This window comes from Pleurodeles waltl, chromosome 3_1, assembly GCF_031143425.1.
Source record: "Pleurodeles waltl isolate 20211129_DDA chromosome 3_1, aPleWal1.hap1.20221129, whole genome shotgun sequence".
Taxonomy (NCBI): Eukaryota; Metazoa; Chordata; class Amphibia; order Caudata; family Salamandridae; genus Pleurodeles; species Pleurodeles waltl.
Genome location: NC_090440.1, coordinates 528,781,584 through 528,799,318, shown reverse-complemented (window position 1 = coordinate 528,799,318; position 17,735 = coordinate 528,781,584). Strand labels below are relative to the sequence as shown.

Genomic DNA, 17,735 nt, shown 5'->3' with positions numbered 1-17,735 from the left:
GCAGTCTTCATCTATTGACATGATTAGATTGGAATTAGCTTTAAGTGGCATGAATTTCAAAGCCAATGCTCAAATTTTACGTTACACAAAGAGGCTATTTCTAAGCAATGGAAATTCTATTAAAGTGTTCTGGAAAGTTATCTCCTGTGACTTCGTAAAGGTTTTCACTTTCTGTAAACTACTTTTCTATGCTGCTCATCAGTTACATATGCCAAGTGGGGATATTTGTGCAAGTAATTCTGTTAAATATTTAGCATTTTAAAAAAATTGACAAAAATTAAGAGCTGTCAGAGTCATCTGATTCATTGTGGGCTGATCTCAAGACTTCAAAACAGTTGCCAATTTTCTGAGTTTGGTGTAAAGCTATTTTATTTAAACGGGAACCTAGATCGGTTCCCACAGTGGATTTTTATGACGTTTAAATTTGGCATGCATCATGGCGTGACAACTCTTGGGTAAAAGAAAGAGTTGTAGGGTTCCCAGAGCTGCCAATATTGTAATGCTCATTTTCAAGATGTAATTCAGGATTTATTTTTATTTTTATTTGTCCTGGTTTGTGCAGAATGAGAAATAAATATATTGCACCAATCTGGTTTAAATATTTTAGCACAACATTTTAAGAGGCTTTTGTAAATCTTATGTTGAATCTACCCTCAGTAAATATTTGATATAGATTAATAACATTTTTTCTCTTCATTTCTACATTTTAGTACAAAACTCGAAGAGGGGCGGGGGCTGGAGGAGGGGGGATTCACAGTGAGATCACTGGGGACGCATGCACATTGTCTCTTTGTTAAATCATTAAATTAGTAAGATTGACAAGGTGAATTTAGGCTTTTATCACAATTGCTATTGAAGAGATATTGTTTTCATCTTTTGAGTATCATTGTTTTTGTTTTAATCTGTTATAGTAATATAAACATTTCCAAAATCATTGCTGTATCCCAGTTGCTATGGATTTTATTTGAAATGTTTCAAAGTATTCCTAGTTGACTGTAATTGTACCATATTTTTTAAGTTTGCAATGACTGATGTTTAATTGTAGTGTGGCAGTGTATCCAAGGATCCTCTGCCATGTTTCCTTAATTAAATGGTTTGACATCTGTTTTTGCACACCCCAATTATTTATTTTGTTTCTTAGTTTTTTTATTTATTTTAAGTAGCAAATGATTTACTTAAGTGCATAACTATATAGCATTGATTTGTAATCAAAAACAGTAGCCAAACGACAGTTTACAATTACTAGACAAGTAATGAATACTCATTAAAGACAACATTTTAGGAGTGCAGCTTGGCAGCCGAACAATACTGTTGCTTACTTTTAGGACTCCCGGACAAAGGATAACCCCATATTTTGGCCCCAGTTGCACTGGAGTTGAACAGGCGTAGACTAAAACATGAGGCAGGGTTGACCAAGTGACTGCCAAATCCCCATATATTTGGTCTTGTTAGCACATCCTCCCAAGGTGGAGCAAGCTCCTGCCAAACTCTTTAAAAGGGCCTACTGTCACTTCTTTACATGAAATCAAAGAGGCACAAAAAATACATTATGTAATGGAGTTTTCATAATCCCTTTGTGATTATGTCTATACCAAACATCCCCTTGCTCCCCCTCTAATCAGTTCACCACAGAAGCACAAATGAAGAAAAAAGGGGGTGGAGAAATATAATGTCAGGGGCTGATCTTCAGTGTTTTAGAGTACCAGGACAGCCTACTGTGCCATAACTAGTTCATTCTAGTGTTTTGATCCAGTGCATCCACACCTGTCCCAGAGTCTAGCTTCACATCTCTGGTTTTACATCTTTGGCTGCCAACAATTCCAGATACTAAAGTGAGAGGTCAACAGATCATATTTTTCATGGTGCTTCTGAATTTTATGCACAATCTCCTATATTTCAGGACTTTGACTATGCAGTTGGCAGATGCCAAATAGACTGTCCTAAGCAATGCGGTTTAACCCAACCAAAGCCATTCTTCACACAAGACGCATTTCATCAAAAAAATCAATTTAACCACATGGCACCAATCTTGAGACCTACGCCGTACCTTCAGAGACCAAGATACATTTTAAAATCTGCTATCTCATACACATCCATCCAAAATGAAAGGAGCAACTTGATTATCAAGCACTGGCTAAAGAAGTCATTTTGTCCAAGCATTAATGGCACAGCGATGGTAAGGCATGTTCCCTTCATAAGCCTTAGCACAGCCTCTCATGATTCTTCACTCACTCCTTTGAAAATAGGCAATTAGTCTAGCTGTAAATTTTGATTTTGTCAATCTGGTGCCACTGTTCTGATCATAGAAAAGGCAAACATATTACCAGTTGTTAGATAAAACAGGGGCCCAAAGAGGAAACACACAAATAAACACATACACTATGCAAGATAAACAAACATAACACATGAGGTAAATTAATGACAGTGTCTTGAATGGATAGTAATGGGAAAGCAAAAATGTGGGTGGAAAAGCAAGGCCTTTTCAGCAGACACAGCCTCAGGGTGGGCATGGACGACATATTAATAGAGGCTAGGCTTAAAGGCAGGATACTTGCATCACAATTTAATTATCTTTCTTCAGCAACCAGAGTCAATCAAGAATCTGGCTTGAACACTAAAAAGTTATATACACACATAAAAAGCTTTAAGCCTGAAACCTGTGGACATAACCCCATCATTATTTCCTTCTTCATCAGTATCAACAAGATGGATGGGAATCTAAAGGATGATATTCCATATAGCGGTCTAGAAGGTGTGAGCTGCAGGGAGCTACACTGTCTGGGTATCAGATGAAAGCAAAATGGGCTTATGAGAGTTAGGGGGTAACAGGAAGCCGCCACTGCAGGGTATACACAAGTTTGCCATATGCTCCACTGTTGCCACCAAAATCCTACCCACGAAGCTGCACAGTTCCCATCACATCACTTTTTCAGTGTCCCCCTTTGAGTGCACCCAACATATGCTGTGTCTCTTTCAAATATTACAGGAGGCAAATGTGTATCTGCCATTCCTCCGATATGTAGCTATTTGGTCAGTGAGTGCTTCCTCTGTGAGATTTTGGTGGTGACAATGAAGCATATTGCAAACTTCACAGAATCTTTAATTTTCAGCTACAGATCAAGGTGAAGAATGGTTTGCCAATCGTGGCTTGCTTTGACTATTTTAGATATAGTATGATTTCAGTAGACAGGATATCCGTCACTGCTGTGATTGAGTAACCTGCCTGATGAGTTTGAAATCAGGCCCTCTGTATGAGAGATTATTTGCCTGTCAGTCATATCACTAACAAGTGACAACCTGTATATGCAACACCTCTTCCACTAATGTCTTAATCACAATAGGGGGATGCTAGTACTTGCAACACTCCTTAATTTACAATATATATCTAACCTTGTCTCAAGGTTGTCCTAAGACAGTACGCAATTGCCTTCTGGATAGGCCTTCTAATCGAACAACTGTGAAAGCTTTCTTTTTCCCAACCAACAGCTTTTTTGCATTTTAATTAGTTTATTTCATCTCACTGCACATTTATGTTCCCATGTATAAAAGCCTACGGTCTTTCATTCAGGGCAATTGAAAATACAAATCAATAGAATTATGTTTAATTCTCGTCAACAAAACAAAACACTGACCAAAATCCAATATGAATAAATGCAGTATTTTCTTTCCCAAAGAAATATGGTATATGTATACTCAATTTAATCTTCTATGCTATAAAAGATACTCGGGGGACTGGTTGAGTCAACAGTGCAGTGTTCATATCTTTCAATATATAAACAATGGTGCTAATGATACACCACCTTTCTTGGGCAAAGAGAGTTAACTCCTCTGACGTTGGATGTTAGGAGACAGTCTTCAGACAGGTTGAGCCCAACACACAGGTGTAGAACAAATAGGTTGCTCTGTCCTGCAATGAGCACCCCAACAAGTGGAAGTAAGATCACTGTTTAGGATCTGCAAAAGGATATCTGCTTCCAATAAGCACATTAGTCTGTCTGTCCAACAGCAGCTGCCCATGCGTCACTGGTCGGCAGGCTGGGTAGAACCCAGCCAGGAGGAATGCAGGTTCCACCTGGATGGTCTGCAGGTACAAGGTACTGGTCCCATTCATTCCTTCAAAATAAAAATAAAAATTAAATCAGTTTTACAACACAAGAGTTGTGATTATCAGAGACAACAAGATGAGTCACTGTTGCTAAGATCTCAGCTGTATAACAGTGCCGGATTTAGCAACCTCAGAAGCATTCTTCATGTCAGTAAAGGCCTGCATTAGAATGCCAGGGCTAGTATCCTGGCTCAGCAAGTTCTACTAGGACAGAAAAATACTATGTCCTGGCATATACTGTTTCAATTTACAACACCTTATCACATGTGAATATCTTTCACATACATTTACAAAAGCATCCAATGGCGTGGAGGGGTGCTAAGATGAACCAGAAGAAGGAAGGGGAGAAGCCAGACAGTGGAATGGGTCAGAGAAAAGGAGAAGCCCCAAGGGGAAAAGACCTGAAACTCCAAGGAGAACGATGTGGAGAGAAACAGGAGCTTCGAAGGGAAGAGAAGACCAAGGGATTGAAAGGACTGGGGAAAAAGATCAGAGGCAGAGAAATTAGGAAGCAAATAATGGATACGATGAAAAGAAAGTAAATAAGTGAAGCTTTGGTTATCCTAAATATTTTATTTGTTATCCGTGCTCTTACAAATCCTCAACATGTAATACTGCCAGAGGACCTGCGTAGCATCTTAAGCTACAATGCACTGCTTAGAAATGCCCATCCACCTGTTAACCGAAAAAGTATGTGAACAGACTGAAGGTGAAAACAGATTTAATAGAAAAAGAGATACAGATACATCAGGAGGGAACTTCCAGCATTTGCCACGCAATCCAGAATTATCATACCATTCCACGTGATACAAAGCACAATGTTTGGAAAGTGCACAAGACATTTCTTCTCTTAATACGGACTAACGGCATTGGAAGCAGTCTTAACATCATCATCAAATATTTTTTATTCAGAAAGCTATTACATAAAACAATCAACATAAGTTAATCTTAGGACACATACCCAGATTCCGTTACAGAATTTATCTTGTATATCATATAATACATCACTAAAATATCAACACAATTTCCTGCCCCTAAAGTAAACCAATAATCAGGACATAGGTGCTACACTTGACAAACACAGTACCAAAAATACAGAGACAAGGTGCATAATACAGTCATACAAAATAAAATGGAAACACGAAAAATGTGTCAAAGTATTACCATGCCACATAATCCTGTATCCATACATGAATTACTTTTTAGGTCACTTCAACTGCTTGACTCCATGATCCATGGATTTTCCCCTCCTATTTCACATTGTGAGCATACACTTGTTCTTTCTCCTCTAGCATGCAGGTGAGAATTTGTACCACCTTCTCCAAGTTCCATACATTTACTTCGGACACCCCCACATATCTACCAACTGTTTTACACCTGCAAAAGCCTGGAGAAATTATTCAGTCCCTTCCTGATTTCTATAATAACTTAGCCCTGGCCCAGGATACCTGGTTTAATGTATTTCTCCTTTCATCGATCACCACCTAATCATTTAATCAGAATACTGCATTCCTTTGGCTTAGGATATGTTTTTGTTTCTATCCTAAATCAACGTATACACTGTTATTCCAGTAGTCACGTTTGCTGTTGGGACAGTACACCCAAATCAGTTTCTTTACAGGTGCTCTTCTTTGTAGCCCAACGAACATTGCTAATTATAATTCTTTCTTTAAACACCCTGTTCTACCTCTTCACCAATCCACTGCTCTGTTGCTAATACTTGCCTGGATGGGTTGATTAACCAGAAAGATTATATCTCTCAGGAGACCAGCTGCCCCTCATTGTCACTTAGCAGGTCATCTGGAACTCCTTGCCGTGCAAACAAGATCTGGATCACAACCCTAGGATCCACATGACCCACAAAATTATTTTTCAGAAAGTGGGAATAATAATGTACAACTGCCACATACTGTGTGCTTTTGAAATGTCCAAAGCAATTTATTCCAAATGTTTTCCACTTCCTTAAAAGGATATGAAATCTTTTTTAGCAACTTATAGCTGTAAGTGCACGTCATACACTGATGAACATTTTTGATCTCTCAATCAAATTTAAGCCACCAAAAGTTATCATTCATATGCTTTTTATTGCTCTCATTCCACAATGACCATCATGTGCCACATCTGGAATACTTCCAAACAACCCCAAGGGCACAGCTAATACTTACGTGTGGGGCAACGCACCATCATGCCATGATAATGCCACATTACCATACAGCTTCTCCTCATCATCCTATTTCCCTTTGCTTGGCCTTGCAGACTTAACCTACTCTACTGCCATTCATAGCAACATGCCCTCCTCATTTCACATCCTCTCATCCCTTTTGCCACCTTCTCTTTTCATTTCTACATTCTCCATAACGTAAAGGTTGTCCTTCAACTTGTGTTCTACTGACACAACAGACAACCTGGAGAAGCAGTCTGTCATCACAGTCATAACCTCGGGCACCCACTCAGTGTTCTGCAGCATGCCTCTTTAACAGTAAGCAAATCCAGTAACAATTTGAGGTCCATACACACAAAGCATTCAGTCCCCTTACACATAGCCATAGTACAAAACTACCCACTAGAAGGTAAACACTTACATCTGCATCAGGAAGTAACTGGCACCTACATACCTTAATTCCATTCAAATGTAAGCTACAGTCTTCTTCTCACCTTTTTTTCTCTTGCAACTACTTTTCCAAGCTCTAGGTTGCTGGTATCTTCCACGTTGTCTTACACCTAGTGTCCCCATGCTTTAGGGATGCCACAACACTTATTTCAGTTGTTGTTAACATTTCTTATCTCAGAAAAATGTTTTCATCAAGTTATGAAAAACTGGTGTTTTCTTGGCAACATCTGCAAAGAACTTTGGGTACTGTTCTGCCAGTCAAAAGAAAGGATGCAACTGATCCTTATTTCATGAACTCTGAACATCTTTAATCATTGTTACAAGGCACTCTTTGGGGTTTAGCCCTTCACAGCCAATATGTTGTCCTACACTCTGAACACCAGCCACCTGCAGGCTGCATTTTTTCCCTTTGTGATCGAACCGCTCTTCATCAAAATGTTTAGTGTCATCAAGTATAACGTTAGGCCTTTTCCCTTATCTTCCATGCGCAAGAGCGTCACCTTGAAAATATTAAAAAATATCCATAAAATAACATAACTGAAGCACTTATATTTGGAATACTGCAGGTGCAGAGGCTAACCCAAAAGGCACGGGCTTAAACCTATAAACTCAGTCTGGGGTACAAAAAAAGAAAAAGTAAACAGGCTGCAGTCTTAACTTAGTGGAATCTGGTGGTATGCGGAGGAGAGGTCAAAAGTTCAGAAAGCAGTTTGTTTCCTCAGTTCAGCTAACTTATTGTTAATGTCTGGCAAAGGGTACCAGTCTCAAATGTTAGCGTTTACATCTCCAAGAACCACAAACATTCTAATTTTCCCATCGGACTTCCTTGCCAAAACCACAGGAGTTATCCACTCTGAAGCCTCTAGTTCCTCCAACCTGCACTGCCCATCTAGTTCTAGCTTTACGTTCCTCTCCCAGTGGATTTTGTCAGACTATCAAGAGCAAAAATATTGTCTGGCAGAAATATTATGTCCTAAGTATAATTGACAAAATATTGTCCAGTGGAGTGTAGATTTTCTATTACTTGCTATATTGGGGTAAAATGTTTTGTAAATGATAATTAGGATGCAATATTTCATTGAGATTACATTTTGGTTACCCATAACTATTTGCCTTTGGGCACTTTACGTATCACCCATGCTTGAGAAGCATCTTACGTTTATAAACTTTCAGCATTCCCTACTTGTCAATACACACTTTACAGAACCTTTCCTTTCAAATTGTATAGACTTTCCTGTTATCTGATCCACCCACACTTAAAATCTGAACAGGGATGACTGAAGTCTATTTCCTGTAGCCCTTTGCCACTGTCAACCTAACAAACACGCTCCATCCTTAGTGACATATACTTTGACCCTTCTTTTCATACCTTTAAATTCACTGTCAGTTAAAAAAAATCTACAACATTAATGTTCTTCCAACCATAGGCGAATCACCATGTGTCACGTTCTTTAAGTAACTCATCCGGATATGTATGCATCTTTGCATTTCTAATAATGTTGTACTATTATGTTGAGACAGCCATTACCCTTTAACTCTAATCTTCACTTCACAGAAGAGAGAGTCCTATTCGTCCCCTATTCCACATAATTACATAACAAACTCAGTATCCTCTTCAATATCCACATTTTGCTAGGTCATTCACCCCTCAGTTTATGCTTGTAATGCTCCTTTTGACTTGCATTTGCTAGCAAAAGATCCACAATGGTCCTCGTGTTTCTCCGACAGTACACCAGACATTGGTGTCTATCAGTGACAAGGTGACATATAAGCCTAATGTTGGGCATGGCCCTTCTTAGGTGATTTGCCTAAAACCTTTAGCTTTTTCCTCCTGTTTTTTTGTTGACTATTTTCGTGGCCTCAGGACTCTGGGCACTTCCCCCCCTGTAATGCAGTGGAAAAGTGTGCACTACATCCTTCACATGCCAGGAAGGGGTGCTTACGGGATTGGTTTCAGTGCTGTACCCTGGAGTGTCCTGTAAAAAGGTAAATCACATGCCCAGGGCAGGTATGGCCCTGTCTATGAGTGGGAAGCAACACTGAGTGTGCCTACCACAAGAATAGTCAGTCAAACATGTATCAGGCCCGCCACTGCAGGCCTGTGAAGGCGCAGTTGCGGTTGTACTCAGGTTGCCATGACTCCCTCCTAAGCCAACCCTTAGTGGGGCTTCCACTATCCCTAGAGCACCCTCTGAAGGACGGAGCAGGTGGTAGACGAAAAGATGGGCAGGTACACATGGGAGTTCCATGCATTGGTAGTGAAGAACCCCTACATGGGTTTTCCCTATTAGGAGATCAGCTCTTCTTATAGGTTTTGCTGATTTCTCTTTTAGTGGCCTTAGGGCTCTCAGAATTTTCCCATTGTAAGTTCAGTGTGAAAGCGTGCAAGCCCTCCTTACACATGTTAGGAAGTGCTGTTTACCAGTGTGTGCGCACTTGCGCCAAGGGTGTTTTCAAACGTGTGCTAACCCTGCCATTGCAGGCATGAGTGTGTATGCTTGCACCATGGTGTTGTAAACATTTGTCCCGTCTGCCACTGCAGGCCAGTGTGTGCGAAATTGCAGGTATGCTCGGGTTGGCCTGTATAAATTCCCAGCCAACCCTAAGGAGCCCTTCCACTACCAATGGGGCATCCCTAGGGTAAACCCTGAAGGGGTGAAGCCAGGGGTAGGTGAAAGGAAGGGCGGGTACACAGAGGTGTTCTGTGTCCAGGTAGTGAAGAATACCCATGTGTGTTTTCCCTACCTCTGAAAGTTGCTCTCCCCATAAGGCTAACATGAGGGACTGATCGAAATCTCTCCAAACTGTAAAAGTGGATTGGTTTGGAGCAGCCTCATAAAGGTGGTTTTGTCATTATGAGCTTAGAAATGCCCCTTCTGGAAAGTGGGCCTTTATCTGCTCTAAAATTCTTTCTACAAAGCTCTAACCCACACTGGAGATGCACATCTGTGCATTCCCCAGCGACAGCTATAAACATTGGGCATGCCACTGGAACAACAAACCTCTGCCATTTGAGGGCCTGGCTGGCTACATTTGAGGGAGAGGTTTTGACACTTGGCATCTGGGAGCCATCTCATGACCCCACTAAAGATTAAGACTTGTAATTCAGGGCCCCATGAAAGACCGGAATGAAATTTGGGGGGCCGGGGTGGAGTGGGGGTGGAGGGGGTGGGCGTGATTAGAAATCTGTCGTTTAAAGGGAGAACCTATCAACCACCCCCAACTTCAAAGGCACACTACAGTAGAAGTACTAGTGAAATACTTCAGTAGGGGAGTGATACACATCAGGGGACGTGGGACCAGAGAATCTGGTCTGCGTGGTGCACACTGCCACAGGAATCTGTTGTGCACAAGGAGGATGTAAGGAAATGCCTCCTTGGCATGGTTACCCCCTGACTTTTTGCCTTTGCTGATGCTATGTTTTGAATTGAAAGTGTGCTGAGGCCTGCTAACCAGACCCCAGCACCAGTGTTCTTTCCCTAACCTGTACTTTTGATTCCCCAATTGGCACACCCTGGCATCCAGATAAGTCCTTTGTAAGTGGTACCCCTGGTACCAAGGGCCCTGATGCCAAGGAAGGTCTCTAAGGGCTGCAGCATGTCTTATGCCACCCTGGAGACCCCTCACTCAGCACCGACACACTGCTTGCCAGCTTGTGTGTGCTGGTGAGAACAAAACGAGTAAGTCGACATGGCACTCCCCTCAGGGTGCCATGCCAGCCTCTCACTGCCTATGCAGGTATAGATAAGTCACCCCTCTAGTAGGCCTTACAGCCCTAAGGCAGGGTGCACTATACCATAGGTGAGGGCACCAGTGCATGAGCACTGTGCCCCTACAGTGTCTAAGCAATACCTTAGACATTGTAAGTGCAGGGTAGCCATAAGAGTATATGGTCTGGGAGTCTGTTTTACACAAACTCCACAGCACCATAATGGCTACACTGAAAACTGGGAAGTTTGGTATCAAACTTCTCAGCACAATAAATGCACACTGATGCCAGTGTACATTTTATTGTAAACTACACCCCAGAGGGCACCTTAGAGGTGCCCCCTGAAACCTTAACCGACTATCTGTGTAGGCTGACTGGTTCAAGCAGCCTGCCACACTAGAGACATGTTGCTGGCCCCATGGGGAGAGTGCCTTTGTCACTCTGAGGCCAGTAACAAAGCCTGCACTGGGTGGAGATGCTAACACCTCCCCCAGGCAGGAGCTGTAACACCTGACGGTGAGCCTCAAAGGCTCACCCCTTTGTCACAGCACCGCAGGACACTCCAGCTAGTGGAGTTGCCCGCCCCCTCCGGCCACGGCCCCCACTTTTGGCGGCAAGGTCGGAGGAAACAAAGAAAACAACAAGGAGGAGTCACTGGCCAGTCAGGACAGCCCCTAAGGTGTCCTGAGCTGAGGTGACTAACTTTTAGAAATCCTCCATCTTGCAGATGGAGGATTCGCCCAATAGGATTAGGGATGTGACCCCCCTCCCCTTGGGAGGAGGCACAAAGAGGGTGTACCCACCCTCAGGGCTAGTAGCCATTGGCTACTAACCCCCCAGACCTAAACACGCCCTTAAATTTAGTATTTAAGGGCTCCCCTGAACCTAAAACTTTAGATTCCTGCAACTTACCTGAAGAAGACGACTGCTGAGCTGAAAAACCCCTGCAGAGGAAGAACAGAAGACACCAACTGCTTTGGCCCCAGTCCTACCGGCCTGTCTCCTGCCTTCCAAAAGAAACCTGCTCCAGCGACGCTTTCCAAAGTACCAGCGACCTCTGAATCCTTAGAGGACTGCCCTGCTTCAAGAAAGACAAGAAACTCCCGAGGACAGCGGCACTGCTCCACAAGAACTGCAACTTTGTTTCAAGGAGCAGATTTAAAGACCCCTGCAATTCCCCGCAAGAAGCGTGAGACTTGCAACACTGCACCCAGCGACCCCGACTCGACTGGTGGAGAACCAACACTTCAGGAAGGACCCTCCGGCGACTCTACGACTGTGAGTAACCAAAGTTGTCCCCCCTGAGCCCCCACAGCGACGCCTGCAGAGGGAATCCCGAGGCTCCCCCTGACCGCGACTGCCTGAACTCCATTTCCCGACGGCTGGAAAAGACTCTGCACCCGTAGCCCCCAGCACCTAAAGAAACGGAACTCCTGCGCAGGAGTGACCCCCAGGAGGTCCTCTCCCTTGCCCAGGTGGTGGCTACCCCGAGGAGCCCCCCCCCTTGCCTGCCTGCAACGCTGAAGAGATCCCTTGATCTCTCATTGAAAACCATTACAAACCCGACGCGTGTTTGCACACTACACCCGGCCGCCCCAGCGCTGCTGAGGGTGTACTTTTTGTGCTGACCTGTGTCCCCCCGGTGCCCTACAAAACCCCCTGGTCTGCCCTCCGAAGACGCGGGTACTTACCTGCTGGCAGACTGGAACCGGGGCACCCCCTTCTCTCCATTGAAGCCTATGCGTTTTGGGCACCTCTTTGACCTCTGCACCTGACCGGCCCTGAGCTGCTGGTGTGGTAACTTTGGGGTTGCTCTGAACCCCCAACGGTGGGCTACCTTGGACCAAAAACTGAAACCTGTAAGTGACTTACTTACCTGTTAAAACTAACATTACTTTACCTCCCCCAGGAACTGTGAAAATTGCACTGTGTCCACTTTTAAAACAGCTTATTGTGTTTTATGTGAAAAGTATACATGCTAATGAAATGATTCAAAGTTCCTAAAGTACTTACCTGCAATACCTTTCAAATGAGATATTACATGTAAAATTTGAACCTGTGGTTCTTAAAATAAACTAAGAAAAGATATTTTTCTATAACAAAACCTATTGGCTGGATTTGTCTATGAGTGTGTGTTCCTCATTTATTGCCTGTGTGTATGTACAACAAATGCTTAACACTACTCCTTTGATAAGCCTACTGCTCGACCACACTACCACAAAATAGAGCATTAGTATTATCTCTTTTTGCCACTATCTTACCTCTAAGGGGAACCCTTGGACTCTGTGCATGCTATTCCTTACTTTGAAATAGCACATACAGAGCCAACTTCCTACAGAGGATTACTACCATTGGCAGGGACCTCACAGCCTACCTGAATAGTGGCTGGCCTAGGTGGACTACCTACTGCTGTGTGGCACCCTGAAATGTGCTCTCCAAGGGCTTGTTGGCTTACCCACTGTCCTCTTCTGGAGGTCTCCGGGACATCAAAGACCTCCTGCGAAGGACCCACACAGACTACTTGCGACAGAGCGCAGTACCCTCACAAGTGCCCATATCGTCTGCTAAATCCTAACTGGTAGTGCGATATGGAACTCAGAACAGTGCCTGGAGACCGGATTGCCTGGTGCAGAGCCCCAAGAGCATTGCCCGCATCTAAGGAGTGTGGCCCCCACATTGTGGGGCCTCAACACACATAAGTGTCTTGTTGGTGGTGAGCAGATTCACCGGTTGCAGGACCCCACATGGCCACTTCGTTGAACGTGCCGCATCTCTCTTGTGTGACACATCGACTGCATGCTTATTGAGTGGGCGACCTTCGGAGGAGAGGGTGCACCTGTAGTAGTGCTTCATTCTACCTCATATTGTACTGCTGAACTTGCACCTGTGCATGTGACCGGAACTGTCGGGTGCGCCCGAAACAACCCGCACCGGGCGCTGTGCTTCATTTCCAGGAAGGCACGAAATGAAAATGTCACTTACCCAGTGTACATCTGTTCGTGGCATCAGTCGCTGAGATTCACATGGTATGCATGAGCTCGCCATCTGGTGTTGGGTCGGAGTGTTACAAGTTGTTTTTCTTCGAAGAAGTGTTTTCGAGTCACGGGACCGAGTGACTCCTCCTTCTGTGCTCATTGCGCATGGGCGTCGACTCCATCTTCGATTGTTTTCCCCGCAGAGGGTGAGGTAGGAGTTGTACTATAGTAATAGTGCCCGCGCAATGAAAAATGTAAGTATGTACCTATTAAAGGATTAAATAATATATATACAAATGTACAAAATTGAAGGTAACTTCTGAACTGCTACAGGCTTCCGGGGAGGTGGGTGGGTCCATGTGAATCTCAGCGACTGATGCCACGAACAGATGTACACTGGGTAAGTGACATTTTCAGTTCGATGGCATCTGTCGCTGTAGATACACATGGTATGCATAGACTAGTAAGCAGTTAGTTCCCCATAAGCGGTGGTTTAGCCTGTAGGAGTAGAACTTGTCTGAAATAGAGTTCTTAATACAGCTTGACCTACTGTAGCTTGTTGTGCGGATAGCACATCTATACAGTAGTGTTTGGTGAATGTGTGAGGCGTAGACCAAGTGGCTGCCTTACATATTTCCTGCATTGGGATGTTTCCTAAAAAGGCCATTGAAGCACCTTTTTTCCTTGTTGAATGTGCCCTGGGAGTAATGGGCAGTTGTCTTTTTGCTTTAAGGTAGCAGATTTGGATGCATTTAACTATCCATCTGGCTATACCTTGTTTTGATATTGGGTTACCTGCATGAGGTTTTTGGAATGCAATAAATAGCTGTTTAGTTTTTCTGATGTTTTTTGTTCTGTCAATGTAGTACATTAATGCTCTTTTGACATCTAATGTATGTAGTGCTCTTTCAGCCACAGAATCTGGCTGTGGGAAAAAAACTGGTAGTTCTACCGTTTGATTTAGATGGAATGGTGAAATAACTTTTGGTAAAAATTTTGGATTAGGTCGTAGGACGACCTTATTTTTATGTATTTGTATAAAAGGCTCTTGTGTTGTGAACGCTTGAATTTCACTTACTCTTCTTAGAGATGTAATGGCGATGAGAAAGGCAACTTTCCAGGTTAGGAATTGTATTCCGCAAGAGTGCATGGGTTCGAAAGGTGGGCCCATGAGTCTTGTTAGAACCACGTTTAGGTTCCATGAAGGAACAGGTGGTGTTCTTGGTGGTATAATTCTTTTAAGCCCTTCTATGAATGCTTTGATAACTGGTATCCTATACAAGGAAGTTGAATAGGTAGTTTGCAGGTATGCAGATATTGCTGCAAGGTGTATTTTAATAGAAGAGAAGGCTAGCTTTGCTTTTTGTAAATGGAGCAAGTAATTTACTATATGTTTTGGAGTTGCGTCTAGTGGTTGTATCTGATTATGATGGCAGTACCAAACAAATCTTTTCCACTTACTTGCGTAGCAGTGTCTAGTGGATGGCCTTCTGGCCTGCTTTATGACTTCCATACACTCTTGGCTAAGTTGTAAGTGTCCGAATTCTAGGATTTCAGGAGCCAGATTGCTAGATTCAGCGATGCTGGGTCCGGGTGTCTGATCTGTTGGTTGTGTTGCGTTAACAGATCTGGTTTGTTGGGCAGTTTGATGTGTGGTACTACAGACAGATCTAGCAGTGTTGTGTACCAGGGTTGTCTTGCCCAAGTTGGTGCTATTAAAATGAGTTTGAGTTTGTTTTGACTCAATTTGTTTACTAGGTAAGGAAGGAGAGGGAGAGGAGGAAAAGCGTAAGCAAATATTCCTGACCAGTTCATCCATAGGGCATTGCCTTGGGATTGCTTGTGTGGGTATCTGGACGCGAAGTTTTGGCATTTTGCGTTCTCTTTTGTTGCAAATAAGTCTATTTGTGGTGTTCCCCAGAGTGTGAAGTAGGTGTTCAGAATCTGTGGGTGGATTTCCCATTCGTGGACTTGCTGGTGATCTCGAGAGAGATTGTCTGCCAGCTGATTCTGGATCCCCGGAATAAACTGTGCTATTAGACCAATTTGATGGTGGATTGCCCACTTCCATATTTTTTGAGCTAACAAGCTTAACTGCGTTGAATGTGTTCCTCCTTGTTTGTTTAGATAATACATCGTTGTCATGTTGTCTGTTTTGACAAGGATGTATTTGTGGGTTATGATTGGTTGGAAAGCTTTTAGTGCTTGAAAAACTGCTAATAATTCTAGATGATTTATATGCAGTTTTGTTTGATGTATGTTCCATTGTCCTCTTATGTTGTGTTGATTGAGATGTGCTCCCCACCCTGTCATGGAAGCATCTGTTGTTATTACGTACTGTGGCACTGGGTCTTGGAAAGGCCGCCCTATGTTTAAATTTATACTGTTCCACCATAGAAGCGAGAGGTAAGTTTGGCGGTCTAGCAACACCAGATCTAGAAGGTGACCCTGTGCTTGAGACCACTGTGAGGCTAGGCACTGTTGTAAGGGCCTCATGTGCAGTCTTGCGTTTGGGACAATGGCTATGCATGAGGACATCATGCCTAGGAGCTGTAGTATTGTTCTTGCTTGTATTGTTTGGTTTGGAGACATGTGTTGAATGACTCTGTTGAAATTGTGGATCCTTTGTGGAGTTGGCGTTGCTACTCCTTTTGTCGTGTCTATTATGGCTCCTAGATATTGCTGTACTTTGCTTGGCAGAATGTTTGATTTTGCAAAGTTGACGGTGAACCCTAGTTTGTAGAGGGTTTGTATGACTTGATTTGTGTGGTTTGAGCATTGTGTGAGCGAACTGGTTTTGATTAGCCAGTCGTCTAGATACGGGAACACATGTATTTGCTGCCTTCTGATGTGTGCAGCGACTACTGCTAGGCATTTTGTGAATACTCTTGGAGCGGTTGTTAAACCAAAAGGCAATACTTTGAATTGGTAATGTATTCCTTTGAATACAAACCTTAGATATTTCCTGTGTGATTGATGTATTGGTATATGGAAATATGCGTCCTTGAGGTCTAGGGTTGTCATGTAGTTGTGTTTTTTGAGCAATGGTAACACTTCTTGTAGTGTGACCATGTGAAAGTGGTCTGATTTGATGAATGTGTTTACTACTCTGAGGTCTAGAATTGGTCTCAGTGTTTCGTCCTTTTTTGGTATCAAGAAGTACAGTGAATAAACTCCTGTGTTTATTTGTGTGCTTGGTACTAATTCTATTGCATTTTTTTGCAGTAGTGCTTGAACTTCTATCTCTAGAAGCTGTGAATGGTATTTTGATAAATTTTGTGATTTTGGTGGTATGTCTGGAGGGAATTGCAGGAATTCTATGCAATAACCATGTTGGATAATTGCTAGGACCCATGTGTCTGTAGTTATTTTGTCCCATGCTTCGTAATATTGACGTATCCTCCCCCCCACTGGTGTTGTGTGGGAGGGGTGAGTGACGTGTGAGTCACTGCTTGTTGGTAGTGGTTTTGGGGCTTTGAAATCTTCCTCTATTCCTAGGGAATTGCCCCCCTCTATACTGGCCCCGAAAACCTCCCCTGTACTGTCCCTGGTAGGTGGGCGGTGCGGACTGTGAGGTGCTAGCTTGTGTGGCCTGACCCCGAAACCCTCCTCTAAAAGGTGTTTTGCGGAAGGTGTTATAAGATCCTCTGCTCTGCGGGGAGTAGAGTGCGCCCATGGCCTTGGCAGTGTCAGTGTCCTTCTTGAGCTTTTCTATGGCTGTGTCGACCTCCGGACCGAACAGAAATTTTTCGTTTACTGGCATGTTAAGCACTGCCTGCTGAATTTCTGGCTTGAATCCAGACGTTCTGAGCCATGCGTGCCTACGGATGGTAACCGACGTATTAATGGTCCTTGCGGCCGTGTCTGCTGCATCCATGGAGGAGCGTATTTGATTGTTGGAAATGTTTTGACCCTCCTCAACAACCTGTTTTGCTCTTTTTTGCAGATCTTTTGGGAGATGTTCAATGAGATGCTGCATCTCATCCCAGTGGGCTCTGTCGTATCGCGCTAGCAGCGCTTGTGAATTTGCGATGCGCCACTGGTTTGCTGCTTGGACAGCAACCCTTTTCCCGGCTGCATCGAACTTCCTGCTTTCTTTATCTGGGGGAGGTGCATCCCCAGAAGTGTGGGAATTTGCCCGTTTTCTGGCAGCCCCTACCACCACAGAATCTGGTGGCAGCTGAGAGGTGATGAATACAGGGTCCGTAGGAGGCGCCTTATACTTTTTGTCCACCCTAGGCGTCACTGCCCTACTTTTAACTGGCTCCTTGAAAATGTCCTTTGCATGGCGTAGCATGCCTGGGAGCATCGGCAGGCTTTGGTAGGAGCTGTGGG

At 43.5% G+C, this 17,735-nt stretch overlaps 1 protein-coding gene across 1 annotated transcript in view; it reads right to left on the bottom strand.

The window, feature by feature from the left end:
• Window positions 1-1,157: 1,157 nt before the first annotated feature.
• The window catches only part of PDCD7 (programmed cell death 7), a 109,553-nt gene continuing 92,975 nt past the window's right edge, over window positions 1,158-17,735 (bottom strand). The window contains exon 5 of the mRNA XM_069222820.1: window positions 1,158-4,113. Within this exon, the coding sequence (XP_069078921.1) occupies window positions 3,987-4,113 (127 nt within the window). The 3' untranslated portion in view covers window positions 1,158-3,986. The remainder of the gene's footprint in view (window positions 4,114-17,735) is intronic.